The 19,172-nt window shown below is 45.8% G+C and overlaps 1 protein-coding gene across 1 annotated transcript in view; it reads right to left on the reverse strand.

Annotated features, from left to right (window-relative positions):
- The window catches only part of COL17A1 (collagen type XVII alpha 1 chain), a 47,331-nt gene extending 28,592 nt beyond the window's left edge, over positions 1-18,739 (reverse strand). The window contains exons 1-13 of the mRNA XM_040254316.1: positions 18,425-18,739; positions 13,617-13,676; positions 11,676-11,720; positions 10,649-10,753; positions 9,045-9,176; positions 7,950-7,997; positions 7,088-7,123; positions 5,873-5,920; positions 4,426-4,569; positions 3,037-3,195; positions 2,397-2,468; positions 1,055-1,126; positions 24-92 (exon numbers count right to left, since the gene is read on the reverse strand). Coding sequence (XP_040110250.1) covers positions 24-92; positions 1,055-1,126; positions 2,397-2,468; positions 3,037-3,195; positions 4,426-4,569; positions 5,873-5,920; positions 7,088-7,123; positions 7,950-7,997; positions 9,045-9,176; positions 10,649-10,753; positions 11,676-11,720; positions 13,617-13,665 — 979 coding nt within the window. The 5' untranslated portion in view covers positions 13,666-13,676; positions 18,425-18,739. The remainder of the gene's footprint in view (positions 1-23; positions 93-1,054; positions 1,127-2,396; positions 2,469-3,036; positions 3,196-4,425; positions 4,570-5,872; positions 5,921-7,087; positions 7,124-7,949; positions 7,998-9,044; positions 9,177-10,648; positions 10,754-11,675; positions 11,721-13,616; positions 13,677-18,424) is intronic.
- Positions 18,740-19,172: the final 433 nt, after the last annotated feature.

Here is a 19,172-nt window from a genome sequence, read left to right on the forward strand (position 1 = left end):
CGGTAGCTGGCGGCAGCACTTACCTGCAGAAGTGGACACCCCAGTGCTCACAGCAGTGGGGCTCTGGGGCATGTTTTTCTTCACACCGTATGCTGCGAGGCAAGAACCACTAGATGAGTGGGGCACAGGAGACAGCTCCACACTGTGCAGAAGCAGCTGACCTGCCCTGGCAGACAGGCGGCCTCCCCAGGGGAGAGGAAGATAATACTGAACAATAGTAATGAACAGAATAATAATGAATCATGAACTCAACTCTCTCCAGCCATGGGGACAACAGCAACTTAGATGAAACTTTGTATGATATAATCCTCATCCTTGGAGGATTGTTCCAAAGGCCACCTCCTCCACGAAGTCCTCTTAGACTCCCCTACCCCCCGACATCTACTTCCCTTCTGAACTCCTACAGTACCAACACCTGCTCGGCACAGCTTAATTCATGCTCTCTTACAGGATCTCCCAGATGTTTCATATGTGTGAGACATTCACTCTTTGCGACCCCCTGGACTGTAACCTGCCAGGCTCCTCTGCCCATGAGACTTTCCAGGCAAGAATACTGGAGTGGATAGCCATTCCCTTCTCCAGGAGATCTTCCTGACCCAGGGATTGAACCCGGGTCTCCCACACTGCAGGCAAATTCTTTACCATCTGAGCCACCAGAAAAGCCCTCCAACTGAACAGTAAGCAAGTTGAGGGCAAAGGCTGAGGCTCGTGCCTCTTCTGTCCTGCCTCCCCCAGGTCTGCACAGAGGGGTGCACTATAAAGTCAGCCAAATGATTGATATGCAGTGACAGTGGGCAGTTAAGGACAGTGGTGAGACATGGGGACACAGAGGGCACACCCCCAGCAAGGCTCTCACTCATGTCTGAGCCAGCACTTGACTGAGATTGGCATCTCTGGTCAGTGTATGGAGGGTTGTTTCTTTGATGGGAAAGGTCAGTTGACTTTTAGGGACATTTTGGTCCCTCTAATTCCATTGCTGAAAAGGCTATTGTGAGAAATAGCTGCAAAGAGGCATTGCTTCCCAGCTCCTAGACTCCAAACCCCAGTTACAGACCTGTGGAGGTGGCAGCCATGCCGTGGGACAGGGTGGATGAGCTGGGGGCCAGATTGTTCTGCATGCCGAACACTGAGAGGAATTGAGGACAGGTGAGAGCAGGTACATAGGTGAGGCCCTCTAAGTAAGGCAGCCAGCCCCAGGAGCCCCCTAAACCATTTTCACGATGAATGCCCTTGCATATGACAGAGATTCTGAACCTTCTCAGTTCCCACACTCTTACTGACGTAGTAATTTTTTAAACACTGCTCTTCCCCCCACCGCCCCACCCAGAAAATTCCTAAGCTCCATTTATTGAGTAACTTAGGTCCACACAACTTAATAGTAGCAGTTTGCGTAGGGTCTGACAGATGTTACTGTATGCCTCAAAAATTTCAAATATCCCAGGGGTTCCCTTCTCTGCAGGACCCTAGGGTGCCTTGGTACACAGCATGGGAACTGCAGATCCAGACACAATGGCTGAGGCACTAACAGCACAGGACCCTATTTTTCCTTCTGACTCAAGCACCTAGAAGTCCTCTCACCCCCAGAAGTATTTCAAAGGCTGGTTTGGTTGTCTGTTTTTAACAGTGTAGAAGCTCATTCCTCCCTAGCTAACAGCTTCTTGTATTCCATCCTATCTGGAGTTTGGGGCACAAAATCCAACATCAGCCTATCCTCCTCAGTCAGGATTTTGCAGAGTAAACTAGCAAAGGCAAGAGGAAAAAAGCTTGAATCTGGTATCTGCTGGGTTTGTGGGACACTAGTTAATTGGAGGTGTTGAAATCAGAAGTTAAGAAGGCCAAGGAAAATAAAAACGGCCTACATCACTATGTGATATTAGTCATGATAACACAGAAAGAAGACAAATTCCTTTAACAAAAGAAATGGGCTGATAACTTATTTACATATAGGCTATGATGATGTATGTGGAAATAGAGTGAATAAATACTTTAAAAAGATTATACATCTGCATTGGAAGCAAAGCAGTAACATTGTTTGAGACCCCCAAGGAACTACAACATTTAAGATGCGGTTAAGTTCTTTGTAAATTAACAATGCTTTCCACCTAAAAATGTTGTTACTTCCATCTCTCCGCCTCTCCTATTAGATAAAGGTACAGGCACAGAATAAGCACTTAAGTGTAGCCTCTGGCCCCCTTTTCCTTGGGGACTGAGCTGTGTCTATGATGGAGGGCCGGCTCTGAGTCTTCTAATGCAGCTCCTTGGTTACTGCTTCTGTGCTGCCATGTGTATGGAGAAGTCCTCATGCTCTTGGTCAGGAAGAACATCTTCCCTACAAATCATTCCATTTCCCTCACTAGGCAAGAGCAACCATTTTTTACAAGCTTGCAAGCACTGACCTGAGGAGCTGGTGCTGATTCCGGGCTGCAGAGTTGGGGAGCAGGAGGCCATGTTATTTGGAACTCCAAAGACTGAGGGGGAGGGAAGAAGGCTGGTGAGAGTACATCCACACAGAAGAGGGGCAGAGAAGCGCTGGAAGAAAGGCCAGCATTGCACTGTGTAACACTATCGTTTTTAGGAAAACCTTGGGCTCCTGCTTTGCAGCATGGAACCAATCATTACTGCATGGTGTGCCTTCGGTCATAATAGCCAATGGGCAGTTGCAGGTTGGTGGGGGCTTTGAATGGACATCGATTCCAGCCAAGCCCTTCTCGTTCGTGACTGCTTCATAGAGAGGGCACTTAAAACCCAGAGAAGTTAAATGATCTCTCAAGTTCACACAGTTAATCCTTATATTTGTTTTCATGTTCTTTCTCATCCTATATAGATACATATGTGCGTGTGTGTGTGTGCATTCCACCAAAGGAATCAGCATAGAAATTGAACTGAAGTTCCAGTGGAAAAATCTTGGGCTGCTTGGCCACAGGAAGTCCTTCTAGGAAGCCATGGGGATGGCATATGCTGGTGGGGCTGTTCAGCTCCAGCGTGAAATGTGGAGGGGTCAGGACAGGGAGGGGCTGTGAGCCGTGAGCCACATACCTGATCCTGCAGAATAGGCATTTGTGTTGAGCAGGGATGAGCTCTGGGTTGTGATGTTGTTGTGATAGGTGCCCATGGAGGACCCCGCTGGCAACGTGGAGGACCACACATGGGAGGGAAGGTTGGTATCCAGGATGGTTGTATCATAGGTGCCAGACACTGAAAGCATACACACACCCCAGTGAGACAAACCCATTCTCTGTGCTGAGGAACCCAGTGGGCTTGGTTTGCCAGGACTTTTCCAGTTATAGCCTGGAAGGTCCTAGTCCTGGCAACTCCCTCAGTCTAAGGAAACTGCAGGAGTTGGTCATCCCACTTCTGTCTGAAATCTTGTTGCTGGTGAAAACCTGATCTCTTGGGTCAGAAATTCTTGTTGGCTCTTGATGAAATTTGAAGTAGGTAAATTTTGCCCTAGGGTCCACCCATTTCTCCTTCTAAGCCCCCCTCACCATCTCCCAGTGCACTGTCCCTGCTAATGTTCTCTCTCTCTGTTGCTGACTCCCCTTCACAGATGCCACGGAGCTACAACTCCTTTACAGTAGAATTCCAGACAGCAGCGCGGAAAGGGAAGTCCTCAGTTCCAAGGCCACTCTCTACCGGTGGCAGCCTTCTCCTGTTGAACGCTCCTTAAACATTTCTTTGTGCCAACCAGGCCCAAGGGGCATGCTGTTACCCTGAGTGGCATTGGGTGCATCTCAAATCTGAAACCAATTCTGCTTATTAACAAACTGAGTGGGAGTTAGTCACACAGGTCACAAACTACTCTGAGGTTTTGGTTTTATATTGAAAAACAAAAGATTGCTAACTCAAGGTTTTTTTTTTTTTTTTTTTTTCAGTAGTGAGAGGAAAGCGTCATCTCATATATAGCAGAACTGGCTTCTCTCCTCACCTCCCCCCAGGGACCTGCTGATTCATCTCTCTGCCTCCCACAGAACCCGCCTTGCACTTGGCAGGCACATGATGTATGAGTCTGGAACTACACTCAGTCTGCTTGTCTTCCCCTCAGTCTACCCTGCTCACTGTCTTTCCACAGTGCCCAGTGCTTGGAATAGAGGCAGTACATAATAAATGTTTATCGGATGAGTGAATGAATGACAGAAAACACTACAACTTTCCCCAATATTCTTCCTTCGGGGAACCTGGCCAACACATTCCCAGCACAAGTCAAGAATTTCCTGGAAGAATCTCTAGGCTCTAGAGCCAGACGATGGCCTGCACATGGGAAGGTTGGCCAGATGGAGGTGAGAAGATGCAGTCCACATTTTCACGCTGCAGGAAGAGCAGTGCTCAGCGTTTTGCGAAGTCTCCGCTGCATCCTGAAAAGCCTGCCTGGGCACACCTGTCACCTTACTCCCTTCCTTCCACAGCAGCCTGGGGCAGGGGGCTTACCTGACTGGGAGCTCGCTGTCACCACCTTGGTCTCCACGGTGCCTTTCTTGGGGATGGGGAGTGTGTTAGAGGAACTCCGGGTGGGGCTCACGCTTGCTGAGCGGCTCCCCTTGAGCAAACGTTTGACGTCATCCAATTCTGTCCCTGAAAGGAATCCCCTAGTTTTTCATTCGGCTTGGGATTCCTTCCCAAGTCCAGTTGCAGTGGTGAATATTCACGGCACCCTGAACACTGGGGAGGATGAAGCCTGCTGGGACATTTCTGGATAGCCTTGTCATTTCTGTGTTTTGTCAATTTATAGCACTGATTAACCTGGCACTTCATAATGTTAATAGCCTCATAAATCTAGTGGCTCTACAAAGAGGTCAAAGTCCTCAGTAGGTATTTCCTAATTAGACATCACAGAGAAGATTCTGTGGCTGGAAGACCCTGTCGTCCTGGATCGGGGGGAGCATTCACACCTGGGATAGCCAGAGAACAAGACCCCTTGAAACAAATGGTTCAGCGGTACTCTCATCTGGGCAGAGGCTGCCTCAGGTGTGGGGTCTCTGACCTTGTATGCTCTGAAGTGTCAAAAGGAATGTGTGGCCCATAACTCTTAAACATTATGCTGCTTTTCTGTGAGTTAATTTCCAGACCCTCTGGCAATGAGGATTTGCAATGAGGTGATTCAGTGGAGTAAAACATGCTGTGCCTCCCAAGGTTGCAAACAGAAGAGGAGGGCAGCATGGCGCAAGGGCAACGTGTGAGAGGAGACATTTGCTGACAACATGTGCCAGAGGACCGCCCAGGCGCCCCCACCCCTGAGAGCTCCCGACTCTGTGCTCCACAACCCCCTTCCCAAGCCTGGAAAGACTCAGGTGAGACCGTGTCAGGCCTGGCGTTGGATCCCACAGCCCAGGCCCTGAGCTCCTGGGACAAGTCCCAGTCTCTGATTCCTGAGCCACCCGAGCCAGCTCTTTCTCTTCCTGGTCTGTTCTTGGCTCCCACCTACCCAACAACAGGAGTGCCACATGGTCAACAGACAAGGGAATCCCTGACATCTGAGATAACCAGGTTCGAACTCTCACACGTCTGCCTTCTCTGGTCTTAACCACCTCCTTGAGTCCCCTCCTGCTCCTTTTCCTTCGGGTGTACTGAAACTTCTTCCCGTGTCTCTGCCCACTCCTCTCTCTGAGACCCTCCTTCAGTCTCCCTTCCAGGGACTGACTGACTCGGGAAGACTCCTCTGGCCCCGGCTCCCTCCGTCCCGGAGCGGTCATGGCTGGCGCTTTATTGCCTGTGAACTACAGAGCAGCAGGGCCCAGGATTTGCTCAGCTCCTCACCGCTGCACGCAGCCCTGGGTCCCCGTCACAACCTTAGACCTGTCATTTATGGCACGAGTGGCTGTGCACACACAACAGGAGCCCTGGACTCTTGGGTCCCTCCCAGGACGGAGGCACTTACAGCGGGTGGACGGGGACGCGCTCTGCAGTCGGACTCGGATCTCGCTCTCTGTACAGGGGAGAGACGGAACAGCTGTGAGAGAAGGGGCTGGGCCCACAGTGCCTGACTGAGCTCTGAGCTGCAGATTCATCTTTGGGCTGCTCTGTGATCCGGGGACAGAAAACCTAGGTGTGCCCAGGATGAGTGCTGCTTAGAAAGAGGTGTCCTCTCCTTACCCCGGACCACAGTGCCCTCCCCCCTGCCCCCCGCCCCACCAGCCGCTGAGAGCAGAAACCTCAGGCTGAGCCTGGAGGAGCCATCACAATCGGCAATAACCAACCCCTTTCCTAGGGCCCTGGAGGAGGAAATGGCAACCCACTCCAGTATTCCTGCCTGGAGAATCCCATGGACAGAGGAACCTGGCAGGCTGCAGTCCATGAGGTCGCAGAGAGTTGAACACGACTGAGCGACTCAGAACAGCTTCCTAGGGCCCACTCCCCTTTACCAGAACCAAGCTGCTCTCCTGTCTCCAGGGTTTCTTAGCCAATAGCAAGAGAATTATAGTATTTCCTTAGTCATCTTGGCCTCTTTAGGGCAGCAAGTGGGTGATTTAACATTCTAAGTTTCAGGAGGAGCATCAGGGTCAATCAACTATCAAGTTGTGTGTGGTTGGTATGTGCCTAACTTTCCAGGGCCCTGGGAGGCTTAGACTGACCCTTGTGAATGCCCAGGGCCTAGGAATCCTGCCTTCAGCACTGCCCTGACACACTCCTTGCCACCCTCACCGGATAAATCAAGGGCAACTTTCTCCAGGACCACATTCCCTCCTAGGGCCTTATCCACAAGCAGTTGCGGAGAGTGCAAAACTCTCACAGAGAACTTCGTCCCCTGCAACAGTGAAAAAGAGGGGCTTGTGCTCATTTTTTTTTTTTCAGTGTAAATGCAATTACAGCACAACTTGAAGTCACCCAGGAGACTGGACGTGAAATGAAATGTGATGCTAGCACCTTCAGACAATCCACAGTAGAGCGAACCACTCCACACGCTTACTAGACTGCTGTCAATAATCCACCCTTCCCAAAGGAGACCCCCAGGTGCTATAGGCTCCTTGAGGTCAGAAACCATGGCTTATTCATTCTTTACTCCTCACTTTTCCTGGCTCATGTCTGGACACACGTTAGATGTTCAGAAAATACTAGTTGGATGAACTGAACTGAACCCAGTGACAGAGATTACCTCGTGTTTGGCTACGTCCTCTGGTTGAAGAAGATGCTGAGAAACAAAGAAAAGTAATATTAGGCATATATAAGAGGTGGCATGCTAAATATCTGTGATATGGAGGCAGACCTATTTGGGTGGGGGAGGTTGTTTTCATAGTGCATTTATATCCAGATAGAAACCTTTACAGATGGTGGATGTTTAATAAATGATGCCCACATGGCCAAAGGGCAGCAAAAGTTATGTAAGCCCCAGTGTGTTTAGGGTGTTAAGTTAGCAAATGAATGTTAAATTGGCTCATACTTAGAATGTTAACTAAGGCAATCATGATCCATTTGGACTGGTTGATCACATTGATTAAATATATTAAAAGACTGCCAGGTCTTTCCTTTAGTTTTTTGTTAGAGACTGTCTTGGTTTTTGCACTGTAAGCAAGTAAACAAATGAAATTATAATCACTCATATCATCAATTCTTATGCACAGTGGGAACCCAAGACTATGGACTCAAGATTTAAGATCCCACCTCGGGTTTCATTTGGTTAAAAAGTGCCCCTTTGAGGCTGCTGTGGTAGAGGTGCTGGGTTGTTTGATATTTGTGCATTCTCACCCCTGCTCCCCTTTGTAGGAAGGTCTCTGTGGGTCCTGTGGAAGGGAAAACTCTATGATTGTTGCCTGGCCTTAGGGCTTATCTGCCCAAGCCTGAGCCTTGTATGAGAAGCTTGCCATTTCATGAGCAAAGACTTTTGACAGCAAACTGATGCGTCTGACCATTTGTCCCCTTAAGATGCTTCAGGAAAAGAGCCGAGAAAAAGAGGTCAGCAGAGGTCAGACTCTTCTAGAAGAACCCACCATTTCTTTAGAAAATAGGATAGGACATACCAAATTCCTTCCGAGGATACTCAGGGGAAGAGTTGCCGCTGGAGCTCCCTGGAGAAAAGACAAACACTTAGTACAAATGGCCACTTAAACCCAAATAGCTTCTGAGAGAGTGGTTCCTTTCTGCACCTCTGCAGCCTGGGTGTTCAGCCCAGGATTTAAACATATTATGCCCAAGGGCCTTGCTTGTGGCACTTCCTTCTGGTCACTGATTTACTTTGGTGGGACAAGGTTTGAACAAAGGACAACTGAAGTTGTTCAAACAAGTTGTTTGAACTGTTTCATTTCCTTTTTGTTTTCACTTCCTCAACTCTGCCCTAAGCAGTGCTGATGCCGCTGACCCATCTCTGATCAATTGAACCTGCTGTCAGCACCAGCAGTTCTCTGACCTCGTGCGGCTTGTTCCAGAGTGGGCCTTGTTAAATGAAGAGACCGGTGCTGGCAGAGAAGCAGGATGCACTTGTGGTGATCCTCTCCTTCTGGCCTGGATTTAGGATTCTCCCTATCCTTGGCAGCCCTGGGTCAAAATCATTTACTGGGATATCCAGAAGCAAGATACCCTGCTTTTCCGTCACTAGTACCCATCTCATTCACTATTAGACCCATTTGCACCTGGCTTGTCTGTTTTCCACTAAAACTGTAGATTTATGTAGATCACCAGGAATTGCAGTAACCTTAGGGACCCCAGATGTCTTCCTCTCACCTCCTCCTTATTGATCATAAGCTTGCCCCCTCTCTCTCTGACTTAAATGGCATTGCCATTGACTCCTCCTTTCTGTGATCTGGCTCTTCTTTCTCCATTTTCCCCCAAACTTTATCTTTCTGTGTTCCCTTCTGCTTTTGAACTCTCTTCCCTGACAAACTCCTTCAGTTTCCAACTTCTGCTAACAACCCTTTGTGGATAACCCCACGCTGGGTGTCTTGCCTTGACTTCTTCCCTGAGCTCAAGTCCTATGTGTCCTGTTGCCTGTGAAGTAGCCCCACCAGAAAGTCATGCCAGAGGCTCTACTTTAGGACAATAACTGAATTCATTCAAAGGATGAGAGAAGCTACTGAGGGGAGAAAGTAGTTCTTTCTTAAAGTCTGTGGGGCCCATACCTTCATATGTTCCATGGCGGGTGACATGAGTCTTCCTCTCGAAAGTCGAGCCTGGTGAGTTGGGCAGAGTGGAGGCAGGTGAATGGGCCCTCCTGTAACTGGAGGTGGAGGCATTGCCTCGCATGCTCCCACCTACAAGTGGGGAAAGACATAAACCCTCAGAGCACTTCACAGGGTGACATACAGTTATACTAGGTACACGCAGTCAGTCCTAATGAAGGAGGGCCCAATGGAGGGGCCAGAGGCCTTCAGCAGAGCGTGACCAAAAGGGTGCTCAGAAACGGAGGTGGAATTACTGCTGCTGCCCTTTCCCAGAACCCTGAAAGGCGGGGAGGTCCTTTCTGTCTGTAGCCAAAGTGCATGGAAGTGGAGAAGCAGGATGTTTCCTAAAGACCTGGCCTGTAATTGTAGACCACTGCTGGGTGCACCGGAATGCAAGCTCACATGCAACTGTCTCTCCACAGGTAAGGACATGTGCAGGTAAGGAAATCGGCGACACACAACCCCAGACTGTGTGAGTCGGGCAGCTCAGCTGTTTGCATATCTTGGGTCTTCTCTTCAGTGTCATTCCAAGACTTAAAAAATGACTCTGGACTCACAGACTTAGAGAATGAACTTCCAGTTGCAGATTGGGGTCGGGGGTGGGCAGGGGGAGAGAATGGGGAATGGATGTAAAGGATTGTTAGGGAGTTTGGGATGGGCTTCCCTTGTGGCTCAGTTGGTAAAGAATCCGCCTGCAGTGCTGGAGACCTGAGTTCGATCCCTTGCTTGGGAAGATCCGCTGGAGAAGGAAAGGCAACCCACTCTAGTATTCTAGCCTAGAGAATCCCATGGACTATACAGATCTCAAAGAGTTGGGCGCGACTAAGCAACTTTCACCCCATTTCACTTTGGGATGGACATGTACACACTGTGGTATCTTAAATGGATAACCAACAAGATCCTACTATATAGCACAGGGAACTCTGTTCAATGTTATCTGGCAGCCTGGGTGGGAGGGGAGTTTGGGGGAGGATGGATACATTTATACATACAGCTGAGTCCCTTTGCCATCCACCTGAAACTACCACAACATTGTTAATTGGCTATGCTCCAATATAAAGTAAAAAGTTTAAAACTATAGCTTTAGAGGCAATGTGTGTATATATGTGTTTTCCCTGCTTTGTTTGTTGTGTTTCAGTTGAAAGTTACCAGGAAATATTATTTCTTTGGGATCTATTGGGTCTGTGTTGGATGCTTGCCCAGTAGAAACTCACACAGTCTGGGATTGTATGTCACCGGATTTCCTTAGCACAGTAACCTAATCATTAAGTTTCTTTTGTTGATTTGTTGTTGTTAATTCAAATTGTAAACCCTCAGACATGCATACCCTTTTCTAAAAGAAATGACTTAAAGAGAGTAAGTAGTTCAGTGGGAAAGGAGTCACCTCTCTAGGAAGGCTTCTTAATCATGTTACTTATATTGGGGACATAATGACAACTGATCCCATTTGAAATAGGCCTCACAACTCTTTGGGGCATTTGGAACGAGTGACAGACAGTGGTGGTGATCCCTCTCCCTGCCCAGCTGCCCTTCCCCAACCCCTCCCCCCAGCAGGCACTTACTTGAGTTTATGTAACCGCTGCTGCCATGCGTCAGGCTCTGTTTCTCCAGCCGGCTCCCTCCACCCAGAGACCCTGTTTTAGCATAGCCATTGCTGGTCCCCCCTTCTGCAGAAATGAGGAGCAGGTGACAATTTACAAGTGGACTCAGCAGCCCCTCTCACGCACCTTCCCTGGCCTCTCACCCACGACCCTCTTGGTTTGGGGCCCCTTTCCCACCGGCACCACATGGATCTTATTTTGTTTGTTTTTGATACAAATGTCAAGAGCAAATGTTCTACTGAATTTAAAAAGAAAGTTCCCAGGGTGGTTGCTGATTAGGGTCATTTAAGTATTAGAAAAGTCAGCAAGTGATGAAAACTCCTTGAGGCCAGGGCCCGGGTTGGACTTTTATGAATGCCTGGCCAGTGCCCTGGACCTGGCGGCCCCTGGAAGTGTCAGAGGGCCGAGTGACAGCTCTATGAGGATGGTGTTTGACCTGGCAGCCCATCATGCTCCAACCTATGTGTGGATGCGGGGGCTTCCCACCCCCTCCTGAACCAGGATTCCCAGGAGGTGCAGGGCTAGCTCGGGGGCTTGGATTTCCATTATAGAATCCACTAACCCCAGCGACCTCCTGAGAGAAGAGCAGATTGAAACAGAAGCCTGACCATGGTTCCCTCTTCCTAACCCAGGCCCAGGCCGGAGAAGATTTCTGATATTTTAGTGTCCAATCAAATCTAGAGAGACAGAAACCAGATTTGTGTATTTTAGGGGCCAGGGAGAGGGGAGAGAGGATGGAAATGTTCTAAAATTAGATTGTTGCAAAGGGGCCACATGACTCTATGGATGCACTAATGACCATTGAATTACACACTTCAAACTGGTGCAGTCTGTGGGATATAAGTTAAAGTCAACACAGCTGTTAAAAAAAAGATTTCCGATATTCTGGATTTGCTGGACTGACGAGTGAGAGCCCATGAAAAAGTTACACGTGGAGCCCTTCACATGAGCCTTAGTGAGAAGCAAGTTCTCAAAATAAGTCACTTACTTGGTGGTAAGGATGTAAGTCTTGTAGTTACTGTTTCTGTGATGACTAGAAAAACAGAAAGAAAAGAGATCTTACATAATGCACTGCAATTCCTCCACTTTGGCAAGGCCTCACATCTTTCATAAGCTCAGCACATTAAATTAGGTTCAAGGTAGATTTTTATATGCTTGTGCTTCAAGGGATTTGATCTGACCTTCTGTAAAAGCAAAAGCAAATAGGTGCAATAACAATGGGACTTAATGTACCTAGAAAATAGGTTTATATTTCTTTGGGACCAAAAGTAGTTAGTTACCCACTGATTTGAAAAATGAGTTACCATGCATTAATGTCTCTCATCTAACAATTAGATCTAGCCCAGGCTTGGATTCACCTTTGAAGGAGGATCAGAACCTCAACCCACTTTTCTCTGCACTGTCCCTTCTGAAGAGTCACCCAGTCCAGCTGAGGCCAGGACATCTTCCTGGCTGATTCCACTATGATGTGGATAATGACCTTGAACTTCTTTGTGAATCTGGGGGTATCTCAAGGACGCATAATTCATTCTAAAATCTTCAGGGCCATGCCTGAGTGTGAGGAGATGTACGAAGGAAGGGGGTTGATAAGTCACATTTGGTGCTTGGTGAAATCATGGACAGGTGAATATCAAGACAGACTTGAGAGTCAGTCCCTTTGCCTCCTGAAATGGAGAAGGTGCCAAGTGGTGGTGAGGCTATGGAGGTCATAAATGTTTTTTGTGTTTTTTAAAAACACCAGTTAGAATAAAGAACTCTTGCCTTCCTGAATCACTCTCTCCTCTACAGCAGCATGGGGGGTGGGTAGATTCTGAAACCATCACTGGGCCAATTTTGTGCTCTGACTGTGACCATCACCAACCACTCCCTCCCCCTGGGTTAGACAGGGGGGAGCCTCGTTTTCTGAAATCACACTTCTCCCCCATATGTGTGTGCACAGGCCCAAGTATATGCATATATGCGGTATGTATGCAGGTGTGGCTCATGAAAGAAGAAAAGGATGAAGAAGGTGGTGGGGCGTCACTTTGTGTGCTGGCAACTGCTTCTTCCCACCCGGGTGTTACTGCTCCCACTCGTCACCCTTTCTTTCTTCACTCTGCGTGTTCCTATTAGTTTGGTTGTCTTAGCAGCAACGCGGGGTTATTAAAGGAGCAGAAGCAGCATCGCATGCATAAAAGGAAATGGTGTAGAGACAAAAATGGCAGCCTGATTTGAATAATAGTCCCTGAGCTTTCACTAAACCTCTTGTTGTGTGGACTTTTGGGATTCTATGACACATAAAAATAAATTATTTCTTAAGAGTCCCAAGTCTGTGGACGCAGAGATTTTTTTTTTTAATTGGAGATATATGAAAGTCACAGGATAGATGAAAGAGTTAGAGCTGCTAAGGGGACAGTTTAAATGTCTCTGAATTTATCATTTGGGCAGTTTCACAAAAGAAATGTGCCTGTTTTCAGTTTTCAGTGTAGATTGCAACTACGACACCAGTGTGACTCCAGCTTTGTCCCTGCAGTAATGGGGATATTATTCTTTTGGATTTCCATCACGCTGTATCCCTAAATAAGAACACGATTGAATAAACTCTAGTAAATTCATTCAACAGGATATTATGAAATCATTAAAAGTGTTGGTTATAAAAACTGTAACATTGAAATGGCAATTCTGGTCTTTGAAGAAAAAAACAGAACACATTTCGATTACAAGTGTATATAAAAAATCAACAAAAGCCTTCTTAAAGGAAAAAATAAAGCCTATTTAGGAATACATTTAAAATTGTACAGTGAAAAAAAGAGCAAAAAACTAAGAAAAAACTAAAAACAGCATAAGAAATAGAAAAAAAGATACAGTAGTTGTGGTAGAATTAGGGACGAATTATTTACTTTTTCCAAATTTTTTATCACTTTTATAATGACAATTATCACACTCTTACTTCTTTCAGTGACTTCAGTGCCATCTCGTTTGTTCTTGGTTACATCCATATCATCGCCACCTACAGAAAAAGCCAAAACCAGGAATAGCCATGTCCATTACCACCCCTTTTCATAAACGTAGGTCCCTACTATTCAAGCTGAGAACTAAAACTGGATTCCCAGGATTCAAAGCATAATTCTTTCGTGTGCATATATTTTAATAAGAGTCATTCCCATTTCTCGTATTAGTTAGGGAGTAATTTAATAGTTCCAGCTTGGATCCTATTCTTTTGTACTGAGATCTTTTTTTTTTTTCAGGGTCTAGTTGACCAGGTTGCACCCTGCTGAGCATTAAAGGTCTTACATAGATCTGGCACCCTGACATTTGACTATAAAACTTCCACTTTTTGCCAAGTAGTACAATATCTCTCAAAGCATGTGGTGCTTTCAGCTAATTCATTTTGATGTATACCACAGTGTTCAGTGTTCTATACAATGCTCTGTGAATAGAAGACATTCATGCTTCATTATTTGAAGTTCAGATGTGAGAATGATGTTTGATGGGTTGAAATCAGGATAAAAACCATTATGATGGTCATACTTGTGTGGAACTTTATACTTCACAACATGAAATTTCCTCTTTAAAACAACAGCCCTACTATGCTTCTTTACAGACTTATGTAGGAAAAAAAACAACAGGAAAGTCAATGTAAAATCTATTGAAATATATAGGAAAAGATTTGTACAAGTCATCTACGTTCTCTCTTCACTCTTACTCTGGGCAGAAAAATCACTGAGATCTTGTACACTGTGTCCTGAAGTGTGGATGGGATGAGGCAAGGCTGACTTCAGGGGTGGGGCTGGGCTGGGCTGGGGAGGATCACGGTTCAGGAGACCAAGGCAAGGATCCCTGTTCCAACTGGGTGCTTTTTGGCTGTAGTTACCAGTTTCAGGCTCTGCAAGGACTTGAAACCTGGCTTTCCCTGGGGTTCTCTCTGCCCAACCTTCCTTTCCTCCTACTTGATCTTTTGGGTGCAGTTCAAATCGGGATTTTAGAATTCTGGAGCAAGCTACTCCCACCCAGGACACCCCTTTCTTGAAGATCTCTCCTTTCAGTCTTTTTCTCCTGCCTGGTGACTTTATGGTCTACTTATCCACTAGGTGCAATGGGCACAGGGCCTAGTCCCATCATACTTTCAGGGGCCCACAAAAATTGTTTAACTTCTTTTTAAAATCAAACGGAAAAATGAACACACTCTAACTTGGATTATATTCTTTTATGCAGTTTTTTGTCTTTTTTTTTTTTTTAATAGAGGAAGGACATCCACAAAGGCAAAATTATCTAGGTCGACAAAAGTCCTAATGCAGCCTGGGGTGAGTTCCCCACTGAAAATCAAGACCACACAAGACCAACTGGTCAACTACTTGGTGGAATCCACCAAGATCTGCACAGTTAGCGTCAGAGCCTGATCGAATGTGCCAACTCTTTGCTCACCGGGGTTTTTTAAATGCAGCTCTAGGCAAGGAATGAGGCATCATGGAAAAATTCCTGGCTGCATCTAAGAAGACACAGAAGTTATTTGCAGGTATGTTTCCCAGAGTTGAAGAGCAGAGGCTCCATGAGCAATTTAACAGTGGAGTCCTTCTTTATCAGAGGGCCAAACCTAACTTGTGACTCTGTCTGTACTCCTGTAGGACTATGTCCCACCAATCTACGTACAGCCTGACACCCTCTTTGAAATCCACCGTTAAAGCATTAATTGCCTTTGGCATCTCTGAAGCTCCCTCCACCTCTTTTTTTTTTTTTTTTTTTTTAATTCATCATCAGCTCTGAACCAGGAGGCATTTTGGAGATTAAATGTTCACATGCCTCTGGCTGCCAGTGGGGAGCCACCTAGCATGGCAGCACCTGAATTGTTATAAACAGTTCTTTTCAGGATAATATTTCATAACAACCTATGGAAACTTTAACTTTCCACAAGTTGTCACTTATTACCATCCTTAAATGAAAGTTGCTGCTGGCAGCTATAAATTTGGATTGGCTGGGTTGTTTCCACTTATAGCCATCAAGGCAGACTGATGATAGCTCCAGTCCATTTGGTAAGAATCTCAGCATCTAGGCAGCCAACCTGGCAAGTGTTTTCTTGTTCTTTCTGTACCTAAAAATATAACAAACATTTCTAGGTAGCCCCTATCTTTTTCTTAGGTCCCAATGATGAAGCCTTAAGATCTGCAACAAAAAAGCCAAGAGTTCCCTAACTTCCAGAGGGCACAAGGAGATAGCCTGCTAAGAAATCAGATGCCCCCCTCCAGAATGGGAGGGAGGGGAGCCCTCACTGGCCAGTGCTCTAGAGATAGAAGGGCCCCTGGGTGGGTGAAGGTAGATGCAAGCTCTGTCTCAGCCTGGAGTTCTTACATGGCTGCATCCCATGGCCTTACACAATGATTTCTTGGGCCTGAAATAAGGAAGGAGCTCTGCTGGCTTTACCCAGACTGATAGTCAGAAATGGCAGGGATGTATCAGGAGACAAATGCCTTTCAACCAGAGCTGAGAGGAAATTTTCTGTGAGTTATCAAAGCGAAAATGATGGATTGAGGCACAAACCTGGATGGGGATCATCCCATGGGGCTACAGTTTTCCCACAGGATTTCCTTCTTAAATATTTTAAGTGCCGAGAGTTTTTAAAAAGTGTAACATAAGGGAAAGGAAAGTACATGCCCAGACTCGTGGCTGAGCCTGCCTCTCCCAGCAGTGCTTATCTGAACGCTTTGCCCCAAAAGTAATACTTAACGAAAGCACAGTCAAGTAGCATAATTTTAAACTTCTGGGATGTTTGGGCCACTTTACTAGAACTGAGGATAAGCAGGTCATTCAACTCCTCAGTTCCAAAATTATGTTAATTTCCATTCATAGTTCTAAGGGGCTGCTTCGTGGTTATTTCATAATGTTCTTTTGAAGACATAAAAATGATCCTGTGCCATTTTCTTATGTAAGAAAACACAATTCAGAATCATTTTTCTACTTTTATGAGTTTTTTCCCTTTCCGCTTCATTTAAATGATGTCACATCCACCTAAAACTATTCCTATTGATGATGGGGTGTAACCCAGGCACAAACAAGGCCAAATTGCTGATACCAAGAGAAAACCATCTCAACTGACCTTCTTATAACAATTCATGAAACCCTTTGTCTTTAGCACAAAGAAGGGAATAGAGAAGAAAATGTTTTTCTATTTTAGGAATAAATGTCCCTATACTCTGCAAAGGAATCATAGGTATCCTTACAGCTCTTGTTACTCCAATCTCTGTACACTTTACATTTTAAAACAACAAAATAACCAAAGTGTGGGAAAACCACCCACTAGCTATTGCTCTGTTAACACAGAAGGGCCAAGCAGTTTGCAGGGGGTATGAATACCCATGCCCTAGGGTTGATAGTCTCAGAGGCTTCTGTCTCTACACCCCTCTGGCAAGCAATGGGTGCCCTCACCTCTGCATTGAGCATCCTCCATTTTCATAACCAGGGCTGGGGGAGCTTGGGCCCTAGCTTGGTGATTAAGCTGCTTGTTTATAGCCATGTTTGGTTAAATCCTGCTACCACTAACAATGGCAAATGAGCCAAACCAGGCAGATACAAACTTCTTTTGGTCAGGCATAATTTAAAAATGTGGTTAGTTCTTAGGTCAGAGCGGTTTCAGCAATCTGGGTTTCTATCCAAGCTTGAAGCAAGACTCCTTGCTTTAAGTGCCCTCCTGTTAACTCTGATCAGATTCGTGGGAGGGTTTTGAAGGGGCTGAGAGTAAAGCAAGCCTTCTCTGATTTTCAAAAGGGCTCCACTGGGGGCTGTACATTTGCTTTAGTTTAGTTTCGACTTAGATTTGTGCCTTAGCTGTAAGAGAAAGCACATGGGGGTAAGAGGAATGATTCTGCTTTTCAAACAGATTTCTTTAAAAAATCTCCCTACATTTTATGGAAAGAACAAATCCAACCATTAAGCTACTGATTAGCTGCTTCTCAAAGAAATGAGGTGCTAGAGGATTTGCCAACACTTCAAAAAAGTAAAGTGGTAAATTGTCAGTTAGTAGTTAATGTGGTCTGTGAGATACCTAAACTGGTAGTTCTCATCCCAAAATGAATTTCTTTTGGTCTACATTGGCCTGTAAAATGTGACAGATTTTTTTTTTTTTCTTGTTCCAAGTTTGACTCCAGGAAGTTCCTGGATTAACTATATCATTTCAGATATTTCACTTTCCTTTAGATTAGGGGTAATAAGTGTAGAGTGTGATATACAGCCAGCCCCTTGAGCTTCGTCAGAACGTGCCAGCACAGACTCTGGGGGAGCACAGTGGTGCTCAGGGGTTACTTCTAGAAACCCCCACTCAGCTACACTTTGATTTCTGAGCTGTTCTCTGCTATCAAGGGGAGAGAGGGGAAGTAAAGAAGGGTAGGGAGAGAGAAGGAGAGAGAAACCGAGATTGAGAGAGAAGGAATTTTAAACTCTTTATATTCTATAAAACAGTTTAACACAAGTCATTTTACAATACTGAAAACAATACCAAAGAAATCTTGTCATCAGAGTTCACTTTATCTTCACTGGCTTTTTTATTCTCTTTCCCACTGTCAAAACTTTCTTGTCCCTCTAAAAGACCTACCCTAAGTAGAACACATAAGTCAAACTAATCATTTATGATCAATTAATCACATCAACAGAACACTGGAAATTAAAGAATGTCATCTTAGATTCTCTGACAAACATTCAAGTTCTCAGCGGCAAACCTCAAATTAAAGTCTTACAAGAAGTGAGAACCACCAAATTCCTATGACTTACCTAGTTTGAGATGCCGAAGGAATCGGAAACAACTTTGAGTAAATGCCCCTTCTTTCTTCCCCTGACGTTTTCTTCTAGACTGTTTGCTGTTCCCACTTTTTTTTTATCCAGACCCAGCCAAGGTGTGTTAGAGCTGAGTGATCTTTCAAAAATGTTCACTTCTCTCCCCCTTGTTTCTTTCAGTTCTTTGCTTCCAAACAAGTCCTGACAAAGGTGTGTTGTGGTTTAAAGCATGACTCCACCCTTCCAATTATCTGACACTTGCAGGAATAAAAAAAAAAATCTGCCTCCAGGAATCAAACTTTACAGAAGGCAGAAAGCTTCTCCAATTTAGAGTTATGGGATTAACCATTTATGGGCCATGGGTAAAGGGAACAAAGGTTCAGCATAAAGGAAATGACATTTTATTACTCCTCCTTACCTTTCACAGCCAGAGAACTGCCACAGCTTGGTATTCCCCTCCCTCGCTGCCATCAGTTGGGCTCAGTTTAGTCACTCAGTCATGTCCAGCTCTTTATGACCCCGTGGACTGCAGCATGCCAGGCCTCCCTGTCCATCATCAACTCCTGGAGTTTACTCAAACTCATGTCCATTGAGTCAGTGATGCCATCCAACCATCTCATCCTCTGTTGTCCCCTTCTCCTCCCACCTTCAATCTTTCCCAGCATCAACGTCTTTTCAAATAAGTTAGTTCTTTGCACCAGTGGCCAAAGTATTGGAGTTTCAGCTTCAGCATCAGTCCTTCCGA

Source organism: Oryx dammah, unplaced genomic scaffold, assembly GCF_014754425.2.
Source record: "Oryx dammah isolate SB20612 unplaced genomic scaffold, SCBI_Odam_1.1 HiC_scaffold_14, whole genome shotgun sequence".
Taxonomy (NCBI): Eukaryota; Metazoa; Chordata; class Mammalia; order Artiodactyla; family Bovidae; genus Oryx; species Oryx dammah.